The following is a 13,092-nucleotide window of genomic DNA, read 5'->3' as shown; positions in this document are numbered from 1 at the left end:
CCGCAGGGCTGAAGTTCCTACCTCTGCCTTATACTACTTTGCGTATAGCATACAGAATACACTCTACCGTACCTGCAGTTTTGTCCTGAAGGAGGCCTAGCAATCCAGAGTGGAAAATAAACAGCCTGACTGACACAATGTAACGAGAAAAAAACGTGACTAGATCTTAAATCAGGACTGCGGGTGGTCTGAGTTCCGCGCCCCCCCCCCAGGGCTCAAGCATCCCCAGTTAGTGGAACTGTTTGGGAAGGGATTAGGAGGTGTGACACCGGGGTGGGGGTGGGGGTGAGGGGTGGAGGGCTTTGAGGCTTCAAAAGGCTTGAGGCATTCCCTCCTGCTTATGGATTAAATAAAGCTCTCAACTGTTCCTTCAACCTGCCACGGTGGATTCTAACCCTCGGTGGGGGGAGAGGGGGACCTTAAGCCAAATTAAAACATTTTGTTTTACAAATTGCCTCCATCAACATTTTTTGTCACAGCAATAGGAAAGTAATTAAGATGGGGGGGGGGGGGGAGCGCCAGTGTTGCTGCCCCAAGGATCAGGAACAAGAGAATAAGGAGAGTCACTGAGGAAAAACCAGAGTCAGGTATGCATCTGGGACAACTGTCCGACTGTGCCATGGCCGAAACGGGATGCCAGGAACAAAAGCACCTGCCTCACAAGGCCAGGCCACCTCCTACCCCCAACTGCAAAAGATAAGAATACGACAGCCACGTGTAAGGTTTGGTTACTGGTGAGTTCCGAGTTTCAAACACCAAAGTCCAAGTTTCTTATCACGTGCATAGCATGAAATACCATTTTTTCTCCTCTCCTGAATTTTCTTCCTCGATGGCAGCCTGTGAAACGTGGTTTCTGAGCATTTATGTTGTTAGTGTGCGTTTGTGTGTGTACATGTGCATGGGCATCCGTGCTATAGCACACATTTGGAGGCCAGAGGACAGCTTACCGGAGTCTGTTTTCTCCCGGTACCGTGCGGACCCCAGGACTGAACCTACGTCATCCACGGGGTTTGGCAGCAAACCTGATGTCAGTAAAGAACTGAGCCTAGTTTAAAACACATTCTTGATCAATTTCATACACGATGCCATGTATCTTGATTATGTCTAACCCAACTCCATCCCACCGCTCATCCTGGACGTCACAAACATGTCTCCCTCCTGTCTTCGTGTCTTGGAAGCACAGAGGTTTTAGTTTTGGTATCTGGTTTATTGTTTCTTCATGTGATTTTGAAATCATACTTACATAACCTGCTGCCTGATTTTTAAAAGATTACAGTGCTTTAAACTGCTTTCTCCTAGGGGTTTGTCAGTCTCATCTCTGTGATGTATTTGGGGTTACTTTTCGTTTGGTCAGTAGAGGCAAGGACTTTAAATGTCTGCATGCAGGTACACTGTTTGTTGGCATCATCTGTTTTGTTTCTTCACTCTGGCAGAGGTGGGAATCAAACTTAGGACCTTGCACGGGCTTAGAACAATACTGATTAGAGGTGATGAAGTGGCCACATATGAGTTTCAGCCCCAGCCCTTGAAAATCCTTTTGAAAAGGCTTTTCTTTCTTATTCTGTTAGGTAAGTATTTCTGGCAAGAAGACAAATGACTATGACTGTGTCTCTGAAATCCCAATCCTATTTCATTGATTCCCATGGCTGCCCTTAATCCAGTATTGAGTTTTGATTATTGTAGTGTTTGTTGAAATTCCCATGTGTCAGCCTCCCAAGATCTGGGCTTACAGGCATGTACCACAACATCCACCTTGATTACTGGATTTTGAAAGAGGCTTTGAAATTCCTCCAGCTTTGTTTATATTTTCAAAATCGCTCATCTACTTATAGTTTTTTTCCATCTGCATATAAATTTTAGTGATAGTATTTCAATGTCTATGAAGATTTCAGATGGGACTCTGATAGAATTGTGCTGCACCTAAAGATTAATCTTAGAGTACGACCGTGTGACAATAATGTTATTTTTTTCTGGTCTGGAAATATGGGCCATTTACTACCCCTTTAAATCCACTCAGAGATATCTTTTGGCACTAGCAAAACACTTTCATAGCTTTCAGAGCGTGACTACCCTCCTTTTGTGAGATTTATTCCGATGTCATTTACTTTGGTGCTACTAGGTAATGAAACTTTTACTTTTATTAAATCTCTTATTTAATATCCATACATGCAATATAATATACTCCCTATATTCTCTCCTCTTCCTCCCCATCCCCCCAACTCTTCTCTCCCAACGTCATATTCTCATTCTCCCCACCCACACACCGTATGTCTCCCTCTCTCCTTTCTCCCTTCCCTTTAGTACCAATGGAGTACATTTAACACTGCCTGTACATGCATCAGTATGGGACTTTTACACGGATAGTCTCTTGGAGCCTGTATCTCTGAAGAAAAGTGATTTGGCCTCTCCCAATAGCTATCCATACTCGGGTGCGATGCATTCTATAGAAATAGAAAAATAGAAAAATAACAGTCTTACCGAAATGTGAGCCCTGTGAGCTCCAATAATGACCGGCCTGGCAGAATGTGCCCACTGTTGTAACTGTCGCAAAGATGATATGGAATAACCAACCACTTTCTGTACCCAAAGACGAAACTCAAGTCTAAAACAGCTTAAAACCAAAACAAACAAATGCTGTGTGTGTGGCTGAAAACCTATTACTATCATTCTGCTAAACGGACAGCTCCTAAGTTCATGGCTTTATAATCATAAATGAATGCTGGGGTGTTTTGAAAGAAGGTGGCCCCCCAAAGGGAGTGGCGCTATTAAGAGGTGTATTACCGCAGGGTGGGCTCTGAGCTCTCCTGCATGTTCAGACCACACTCAGTAAGACAGACCACTTCCTGTTGCCTGCAGGGTCAAGATGTACCAGTTCCTCCGTATTCAGCGCCCCGTCTGCCTGCAGAGCGCCATGCGCCCCCACCATGACGATAATGAACTGAGCCTCTGAACTGTAAGCTGCCAGGACAGGCTCCAAAACAATACAGAGAATCCCTGTCTCAAAAAGCCAAAAAAGGGCTGGAGAGATGGCTCAGAGGTTAACAGCACTGGCTGCTCTTCCAGAGGCCCCGAGTTCAATTCCCAGCAACCACATGGTGGCTCACAACCATCCGTAATAAGATCTGGTGCCCTCTTCTGGCCTGTGGACATACTTGCAGACAGAATACTGTATACATAATAAATAAATAAATCTTTAAAAAAAACAGTCAAAGAAAAAAAGTTGCATTCTCCTCTTTACACTGGATGGTGATTAATAGAGAGACCCACACTGATTAACTGATTACCTGTGGAATACTCAGCTCTAAATGGGACATGTGTACCATATCTTAGAAATCACTGCAAAACAAGAGGTGAACCAGGCGTTGGTGGCGCACGCCTTTAATCCCAGCACTCGGGAGGCAGAGGCAGGCGGATCTCTGTGAGTTCAAGGCCGGGCTGGACCAACAGCCTCCAAAACAATACAGAGAAACCCTGTCTCGAAAAACAAAAAACAAAAAACAAAAGAATATGTACAGTTGGGAGGAAAGTATTGGGGGTATAAGAGAAGTATAAGAGGAAAAGTGGGGTGAATTTGATCAAAATGCAGTGTATGCATACATAAAATTCCCGCACAATAGAAATCATCAGCGAATGTATTTGTTCCCTGTCTTTTCTTTGTTGGGGCTTGTTTTTGTTGTTGTTGTTGTTGTTTGTAAATTAGGAATTAGAAATGTGTGTTTTCTTCTTGAAACACTTTCAGTAGTCTCTCTAGGAATGTGTTCATTCATTTCTCCTAACAATCTGATGCCCTATAACTATTTTCCATTTCCAGATAGTTGTCAAGACGTCTCTTTTATTTCTGGTTTTAGTAGTCATAGTGGTGTCTTATATAAGTAAGAGCAGCAACTATGTAATTTACAGAAAGCAAAGGTTGGTTTAGATCAGTTCTGTAGGACGAGGGTTCAAGGGCATACACAGCACTTGGGTCTGCTTGGCATCTTCCTCACCCAGCACAGTGGAGGACTGAGCAAGGGCCTGAGCTCAGGTCTTTTCTCTCTCACAAAGCTTTTATCACATTCACGCCCTCCATTGTCATCACGGACATTAAGTATTTTTTGCCTACTTGTTTTTCTGTATACGGGTGTTATGGGTGTTATACCTGCGTGGATGTCTGTGAATCACCTGCTGCAGAGGCCAGAAGGTGGTGTCGGATCCCTCGGGACTAGAGCATTGGACCGCCATGAAACACCACGTAGGTGCTGAGAACTAAAAGGAGATTCTCTGAAAGAAGCAGCCAGTGCTCCCAACTGTGGAGCCATCTCTATAAATCACCCCCCCTTTTTTTTCCCTGTTTGGCTCTACGTATTCTCAAGTTGTTCTGTGTGCATATTTTTGCTCAACTGTTACATCTGCCAGATGAACTGACCCGTTTTATTATAAAAAGTCCTTCAGTAACTTTTTTTTTGCTGTTGTAGAATCTGCTTTGCCTGGTGGGTAGCTCTTCCAACATCCTCATGGTTGCCCCTTAGATAATATACTGTATCTTCCTTTTTCAGTCGTTTGAAACGTTTTTTTCTGGAGGAGGTACGCATGTCAAACGTGGGTTCCAGGGATTCAACGTGGGTCATCTGGCTTTGTGGCAAGTGCCTTCACCAGGCCCTGTGTCCTCTTATATATATTAACCCGTTTATACTGTGGGACACATGGATTGATTTGTTTATGTCTAGAGATACTTTGGGGAGGGGAAATTAACACATGTGGTAGACAGAGGCCAGGGATGCCACTAAACAACCTACAGTATATAGGACAGCTGCCTCATACACCCAACAAGAAATCTCTGGCCTCAGATGGCAACAGTGCCAAGGTTAACAAACCCTGATTAAGGAAAGTCAAGGACGGAGAGCATAAGGTAAAATATCCACAAGAGATGTGTGTTGGTGGAGGCTTTTGGCATTAATTTAGATGATTTTCTGTGATTTGGAAATCATTACCAAATTAGTTTGTTAAAACCTCTATTTAAGGGGCTGGAGAGATGGCTCAGCGGTTAAGAGCACTGGCTGCTCTTCCAGAGGACCTGGGTTCGATTCTCAGCAGCTATATGACAGCTCATAACCGTCTGCAATTCCAGTTTCAAGGGACCCAACAACTTCACACAGATATACATGCAGGTAAAACATGAATGCACATGAAATAAAAATAAAGAAATCGTATTTTTAAAAACCTCTATTTAAAAGTATATTGTAACGATTACTTTATCATGCAATAAACTGTTGCATATAAAAGTGGGGGGCTCTCTGTTTTATTCAGAAATATAAACTGACTTTCTTTCCAGTACCATATTCTTTTGGTCTTTGTAAACTCAGCCAGCCAACCATTATCAACAGAACATTTTTATTTTTTTATTTTTTTTATTTTTTGGTTTTTACGAGACAGGGTTTCTCTGTATTGTTTTGGAGGCTATTGGTCTAGCCCAGCCTCGAACTCACAGAGATCCGCCAGCCTCTGCCTCCTGAGTGCTGGGATTAAAGGTATGCACCACCACTGCCCAGCACCCGACTCAGAACATTTTTATAAACCATGCATACATATACTTTGCTGTCTTTGCTGTTTTACAATTTAATCTGATTTATCTACTTAAAAAAAAAAACAATAGTATATTCCTTGGAGCAAGCCCATAGTTCTGTGTGTGGTCCCTAGAACCACAGGTGGGGGGAAAAGTCCTCTACTTCAGTGGGTGAGTAACACCTCCTGCAGAACTGAATCCGTGGATTACCTAACTACAAGAGGACATGAGGACAGAGTGGGCCACATTCGGAGATCACAGAATCAGCTTCCCTTCCATAGAGACAGACTACGAAAGCTGAGGATTTACTCAGGCATACACAGGTTCCTGCACTCCCAAGACTTTCTGGGACACCCAAAATACAAAGGGGCATTAAGAGCAAGCACATTGTACGGATGAGAACAATGTGGTAAGAACCCATTTTTCAGGATTGCACGTGAAAAGAACAGTTGGGGCTTTTTTAGGCCACAGAATCTTCCCTTTGAGGTTTTCATTCACTTTTACTTTGTGTGTGTGAGCGTTTGCCTGAATGTAAGCCCAGGCACCGTGTGAGGGCAGCGTCAGCAGACGGTGTCCTGACACGGGAGATGCGGGTGGTACCCAGCAGCCACTTAGGTGAGCAGAACCAAACCCAAACACTCGGAACGGGTAGCAAGTGCTCCTAGCTGCTGAGCCGTCTCCCCAGCCCCGAGACCACAGGATCCTAAAGCGAGGTTAAGGCTCATAAACGCATTTGCCACAGAGATTCCTCTCGGCCGGAATTGTGGGCCTGGCTGGCTGAAGCCAACACATTCCTGAGATGAAACAGCTTATTTCTCTTCTACACTGTCGATGAGTGTATTAATTACCCTGTAGGAGTGAACCCCACAAAGCTATCCACCCATCAGGGCGGGGACAAGTAAATTAGCACAGGTAGAGATAAAAGGAAGTGAAAGGAAAAGGAGTTCCCCTTTTTTTCTCCTGGAAGCCAGGCACACTTCTAACTCCTGGTCTGTGCGACTCTCTCTCTCTCTCTCTCTCTCTCTCTCTCTCTCTCTCTCTCTCTCTCTCTGGTAAATAAATATATTGTTTTCCATATATAGCATCGAATATCGTTATATTACCCTTTTCATTTGTCCATTTGTCTGCATTGCCCTGGCTGTCCTGAAACTCACTCTGTAGTCCAGAGATCCACCTGCCTCTGCCTTCCAAGGGCTGGGATTAAAGGCATGCGCCAACACCTCCGATTATCCTGTTTCCTATTAACAGCGTCTTCAGAGGTACAGCAGAACATCAGTATCTTGGTAGCTGGTTATGTTGATATAGCCAGTAAAGGTCTCATAGAAACATTTTTTCTAGTAAGACCAGCGTTTGGCTGTGGTTTGTCCCCACAAATCACTACTGCTGAAACTTGATGAGCAACTTTAAAAGAGATTAAAGCCTCTCTCCCAGGGCTGGATTAGCTGCCACTGAATCAACTGTTATCATGTGGGACTGCACTATGGATGGCCCATGGGCTTTCTGCCAAGAAAGGAAGTAGATTCCAGGCCTCACAAATGGGGTTGTCGGGAGCTGGAGAGACACGGCTCTTCCAGAGACGGTGAGTTCAGTTCCCAGCACTGACAGGAGAGTCAATATCCTCTTTTGGATTTACAGAGCACCTGCACTCATACGTGTACATACCCACACACAGACCACACATAGACTCATATTAAAAATAAAAAATAAATACTCATCTAGGCATGGTTCTATAATACCTTCACCTTAGCACCTGAGAGACAGAGACAGGCAGGTCTCTGTAAAAACCAAGGATAACCTGGATTACATAGCAGGTTCCAGGATAGTCAGGGCTATACATTCAAAAGAAAAAAAAAAGGCCACCCAATCTTGTGCTGTAGCCTCTAGAGCTATGAACCAAAATTAAAACCTTGTTTCTTAAAAAAACAAATCCACCCAGCACTTGGGAGGTAGAGACAGGTAGATCTCTGTGGGTTCGCGTCTACAGAGCTAGTTCCAATGCACGTTCAGAAAGCTAGAGAAACCTTGTCTCGGAAACAAAACAAAACAATCCATTCTCAGTCATTTTATTGCAGCAAGAGAAAATGGTAAAGGTCACTTTTGGCAGCTGGCACTCTTTCAAACTTTACTTTTTTCCAGAACTGAGTAAGCCTCCTAGTCCCTGAGGCCCAGATTTCTTGTCACAAGCATTTCAACCCATGAAACTCCAACGCGAGTGTGCAAGATCCCGTCCAGATCACCCATAACCACAGCAGAAGCCAAAGTTCTCACTCATCACTCAGGGCACCCCCGTGCTGGACTATGATGACAAACCCTCTTCTACAGGCACCGATGCCCACATGCCACGAATCCACCTTCTGAGCTTTACTGGGATGAGGCAGGAGAATGCCTGCCCAGCAAAGGGTGCTAAGCACCCAAATAAAACACAAACTGACATTTTACACAAGGTTTCTCAGAATGACATGCACGGTGTGTTAGGGAGACTCTAGGCTCTAAGAAGTTTTTCAGGCCAGGCTGTGGTGGCGCACGCCTTTCATCCCAGCACTCAGGAGGCAGAGGCAGGCAGATCTCTGTGATTTCGAGACCAGCCTGGTCTACAAGAGCTAGTTCCAGGACAGCCTCCAAAGCAATACAGAGAATCGCTGTCTCGAAAAAAACCACAAAAAAAAAAAAAAAAAAAAGAGCAAAGCCCAGTAGAGTAAGCAGCAGCAGATTCATTGATAGTCGTGAATAAACTAGAATTCAAAATACACTGGGTGAGTTCTAAGAGAAGCACTAGTAACACATAGAGATACATTCCACAAATGCTAGGCATGGCGGCATACTCCTTTAATCCCAGCACACGGAGGCAGAGGCAAGTGCATCTCTGTGAGGTTGAGACCAGCCTGATTTACAGATCGAGTTCCAGGGCTGCCAGAGCTACACAGAGAAACCCTTTCTCAAAAAAAAAAAAAAACAAAAAAAAAAAACAAAAAAGAAATATATTTAAAGAACTAAAATGAAAATACGAACTCTTAAGTACAAGAGACCTATCTTCATCAACAATTTTATTTTTTAACAGAAACACTTATAACAAAAGGTTATTTCCTATGTAAGTTGAATATTAACTATCAAAACAGAAGGTCAGTTCTCACCCGAATGGTACTCCAAGTGCACCCAGGGGAGTCACCAGGACTGTAGGGACCGCGGTGTAAGCCAGGAAGTTTCCAATCTGGCCAACAGCCACTATCAAGAGAATCACAAGGACGACAACGCATTTTTATCACCAATCAAGATTTTCCAAGACTCTGTTCTGAAGGGTTTCTTTTTTTTTTTTTTATTTAGGTTAGAAACAATCTTGTTTCCCATGTCAATCCCAGCTCCTTCTCCCTCCCCTCCTCCCCCACCCTCCCCACCAGGTCCCCCAGTCCCCCACCCAATCTCCAGTCCAATCCCCAGGGAGGGTGAGGCCCTCCATGGTGGATCTCCAGTGACTGTCATGTCATCCAGGGCAGGGCCTAGGCCCTCCCCCAAGAGTCCCGGCTGAGAGAGCCTCCTATATTGTGGCATGGGCACTCAAAGTCTATTTGTATGCCAGGGGTAAAAGGCCCCATAGATTGCTGAGGCCTCCTCACTGACACCCACATTCAGGGGGTCTGGGTCAGTCCCATGCTTTCCACACAGCCATCAATCTGGGGTCCATGAGCTCCCCCTTGTTCAGGTCAACTGTTTCTGTGGGTTAAATCAGCCCAATCTTAACTCCTTTGTCCATCAGTTCTCTCTTCTGACACTGGATTCCAGGAGTTCAGGTCAGTGTTTGTCTGTGGGTATCTGCCTCTGTTTTCATCAGTCGCTGGATGAAGGGTCTGTTTCCCAGACTCTCTGGCAGTGGGATTGTGTGCTGGCACTCCCTCTTAGCACCATTTCTGAGGAAGTGAATCTACATGTTCACAAACCCCAATGGCAGAACTTCACTGGTTGGGGGGGGTAATCTCAACTCTACAGAAATGTCAGTCTTACCACAGTAACAAGTACAAGACTGAATATACTTCTAGTCTTAAAATATTTCTGCTTTTACATTCCTATTTATTTATTTATTGCCAAAATGTAACATAAAAGTAGTACATGGGGTAGGTACCACGTGATACCTGGGCACACACATGTGCTGTATATTATATCAATCAGGTTAGGCACGACTATCTATCAAACGTATTTCGTTGCTTTATGGTGCCAACACTCAAAATGCTTTCTATTCCTGTGATATACAGAGTAGTTTCATTATCTACGGATGCACTATGCAGTAGTACACCAAGGAACCTTAATGCTTTTACCAGCAACTTGGGACACCCAGAGATCAGTTTTTCCCAACTACCTTCAAGCGTCCTCGGACCTGCTCCTGCGTGTAAAGCTGGCCAGGGCTAGGTTATACAGGCCTCCTGGGTGCTTCACTTAAACAGAGCTTAAAAGGGGGGTCCCCCAATGAGCAGCCTCAGCCTCAGCTACAAAGCATTTTGCTTGAACGACAGTATATGACAAACCACATTTTTTAAAAGAAAAATGTACCGCTTATTATTTAAGTTGCAACACATGATAGTTGATCTGTCCCTTGAGTCAAAAAACTTCTCTGTCAAATCAACTGCGCTTACAAAGCAAGACAGCCTGGACATGGTGTTACAACAGATGCATCAGCTCTGCTACACACAGAGGAAGGAGAAAGTGCTTTAACTTCTCCCCATCGGGGCTACCTGGTGGGCAGCCCGGTGGGAGCCTCTGCCTCCTCCTCCTCCTCCCAGTCAGCATCCCAGCTTCCAGGTTTCCTGGCCTCCTCTCTTCTGACCAATGAAAGGGCAACAGGGAGAGACAGGGAATCTGAAGTGCAGAGTGGGGGAGGAGTATGGGAGTACTCTTCTTGTCCCTCCCAGCCCCGCCCAGGTGAATGGCTGACTTTAGAAATAGACAGTCACCAGAACCTGTGCCACACAAGTCACTTACTTGCAATTGTGCCAGCCCACCACACAATGTCTGTTAAGTAGGAAGTACCTATAAAAAAAATGAGAAGGACGTCAGAAAAGCAGGTTTATTAGGAGGCTGTGTGTGTGTGTGTGGGGGGGTGTATACACACAAGTCTATAGGGGTGTGCACACCCATGATTAGGTCAGAGAAGAGAATCAAGTATCCTGCTCTATTGCTCTTTTTTTTTGGGGGGGGAGGGTTTCAAGACAGGGTTTCTCTGTATTGTTTTGGAGGCTGTCCTGGAACTCACTCTGTAGACCAGGCTGGCCTCGAACTCACAGAGATCCGCCTGCCTCTGCCTCCCGAGTGCTGGGATGAAAGGCGTGCGCCACCAACGCCCGGCTCTATTGCTCTTATTTGCCTTATTTCCTTGAAAGAGGGTCTCTCCCAAAAGCTGGAATTCAAATTTTTTTTTTTTTGCTAGGCTGGTGGCCAGCAAGCCCCCAGCAATCCACCTGCCCCTGTTCTGGGGTTACAGACACTCATGAAGACATTCCCAGGTTTCTACACGGGTGCCAGATGTGAACTCAAGAGCCTCAATAATGTACATCAAGCATTTTTTTTTTTTTTTGGTTTTTCGAGACAGGGTTTCTCTGTAGCTTTGGAGGCTGTCCTGGAACTCACTTTGTAGACCAGGCTGGCCTCGAACTCACAGAGATCCGCCTGCCTCTGCCTCCCGAGTGCTGGGATTAAAGGCGTGCGCCACCAACGCCCGGCCGTACATCAAGCATTTTTACCCACGGAGGCATCTCGTCAGCCTTTGGAAGCAAGTTTATAGATTATAAACTGTACATGGGTGCTGAAGAGATGGCTCAGAAATTAAAGGCAGTTACTGTTCTTGCAGAGGACACAATTCCTAGCCCCCACACCAGGCAGCTCACAGCTCTAACTCCAGCTTCAAGAGCCCTAACACTGACCCAGTCTCTGAAGATACCTGTACATGCTGTATCCCTAAATAATAATAAAAAAGAATGAGTGTTATCTTGCTTATTTACCTCCTAAGGAATCTTTAGTCTATCAATGGGTGAGAAGCCACTAGAAGTAGTTAAGTCGTTTTGGGGTGTTTTGGTTTGTTTTGTTTTTTCTCAACCAATATAGGCTGATCCCAAAGACAATTTGCTCATAGATTGGTTTTCTTTGGCTAAACAAGTCACTCCCTGAAACACAAATATTCTTGAGATTTTCCCACCCTATTCTCCTGCCTCATGGGGACTTTTTTTTTTTTTTAAAGATTTCTTTATTATTATACAGTGTTCTGTCTGCATGTATGTCCACATGCCAGAAGAGGGCACCAGGTCTCATTACAGATGATTGTGAGCCACCATGTGGTTGCTGGGAATTGAACTCAGGTCCTCTGGAAGAGCAGTCAATACTCTTAACCTCTGAGCCATCTCTCTAGCCCCGGGACTTTTAATTTTAAAACTGTACTTTTTTTATTGCTGTGTGTAGGGTTATTTTTTTCCTCAGACCCTAACCTTAAGGTGACTGTCAGACACAGAGGAAACTCCATTTCCCCTGATGCTGGCGGCTAGACAAAAGTAGCATTCTTCAAGAACTCTTTGAAAGCTGTTTCTCCTCTACCAAAAGAAGCCATTTCCTTTATCACTGGCCGGAGGGACTTACGGCTACCTGTGGTGTCTCTTAGCATACCGAAGAGCACGCTGGCCTCCAGGCTCCCTCAGTGTCAGAAGTACCAGTCACACATTTCAGAGTCCGTGAACCTGGATCTTCTCACCCCCTCCCCTACCTGAATTTTCCCTCGCCCCAGCTACTCTTGCCCCCCATAGCCCTGCTGCCCAGCAATGCACCCTCTTTCCCCCAAGTCCTCATTGTCTTCCTCTCTCCGCCCCCTTGTCCCTACTCTGTCCCTCTCTGCTCTGTTCCTGCTCATCTCCTGGACAGGTCCAGTACGCTGGCCATTTCCGGTCTACTAGTTTCTCTCCGTGCTCTGGACTCTTCCAAATGCCTCTCTGGCTGATCTCTCCCTCGTATCCACAAGAGAAACACCCTTCCTTTAACCAAATCAAGGAGCAGCCATGTTGTCGGCTTATTACCTGGGAAATTACCTCCATACCTCAGGTTTAGTGTGTTCCCTACAGTAATGGTCAGGGAAATCCGGCAAAGGTAGCCTGTGACAGCAAAAGTAAAGCCTAATGGTAGGGATGTGGGTTAGTTAGGAGTCACCAGGTAATGTCAGCAGGCAGAACAAGGGGGAAAATGTCTGTGTGTACGCTTGCACGTGTTTCTGGAAGTTGGCTATAGTCTCTCACCATAAGTTCCACTGATTAAACTCAGGTCTTCGGGTTTGCAATTATAATGTGCTTTAAGCCAACGAGTCATCATGAGCACTCATGGGGACCTCTGAAGTGGGAATAAACGAATCCTGCATTATGAGATGGCCAAGGATGGGATGCTGTGATTTGAATATGGAATCTCCCCCAGAAGATGTGTTTGGACACCTGGTCCCCAGTGTCTGGTGCTGTTGGGAAAGGATGAAACTTCAGGAAGCAGAGCCTTGCTGGAGGAGGTATGTCACTAGGGGCGGGTGTTAAGGGTTAATG

General features: G+C 45.2%; 1 protein-coding gene across 1 annotated transcript in view; it reads right to left on the bottom strand.

The window, feature by feature from the left end:
• Nipa1 (NIPA magnesium transporter 1) overlaps positions 1 to 13,092 on the bottom strand; it is a 34,405-nt gene that overhangs the window by 12,562 nt on the left and 8,751 nt on the right. The window contains exons 2-3 of the mRNA XM_040733274.1: positions 10,511 to 10,558; positions 8,674 to 8,764 (exon numbers count right to left, since the gene is read on the bottom strand). Coding sequence (XP_040589208.1) covers positions 8,674 to 8,764; positions 10,511 to 10,558 — 139 coding nt within the window. The remainder of the gene's footprint in view (positions 1 to 8,673; positions 8,765 to 10,510; positions 10,559 to 13,092) is intronic.

This window comes from Mesocricetus auratus, unplaced genomic scaffold (assembly GCF_017639785.1).
Source record: "Mesocricetus auratus isolate SY011 unplaced genomic scaffold, BCM_Maur_2.0 Super-Scaffold_100030, whole genome shotgun sequence".
NCBI classification, from domain to species: domain Eukaryota; kingdom Metazoa; phylum Chordata; class Mammalia; order Rodentia; family Cricetidae; genus Mesocricetus; species Mesocricetus auratus.
Note: the sequence above shows the minus strand (reverse complement) of the source record. Positions and strands in the feature narration are given on the sequence as shown.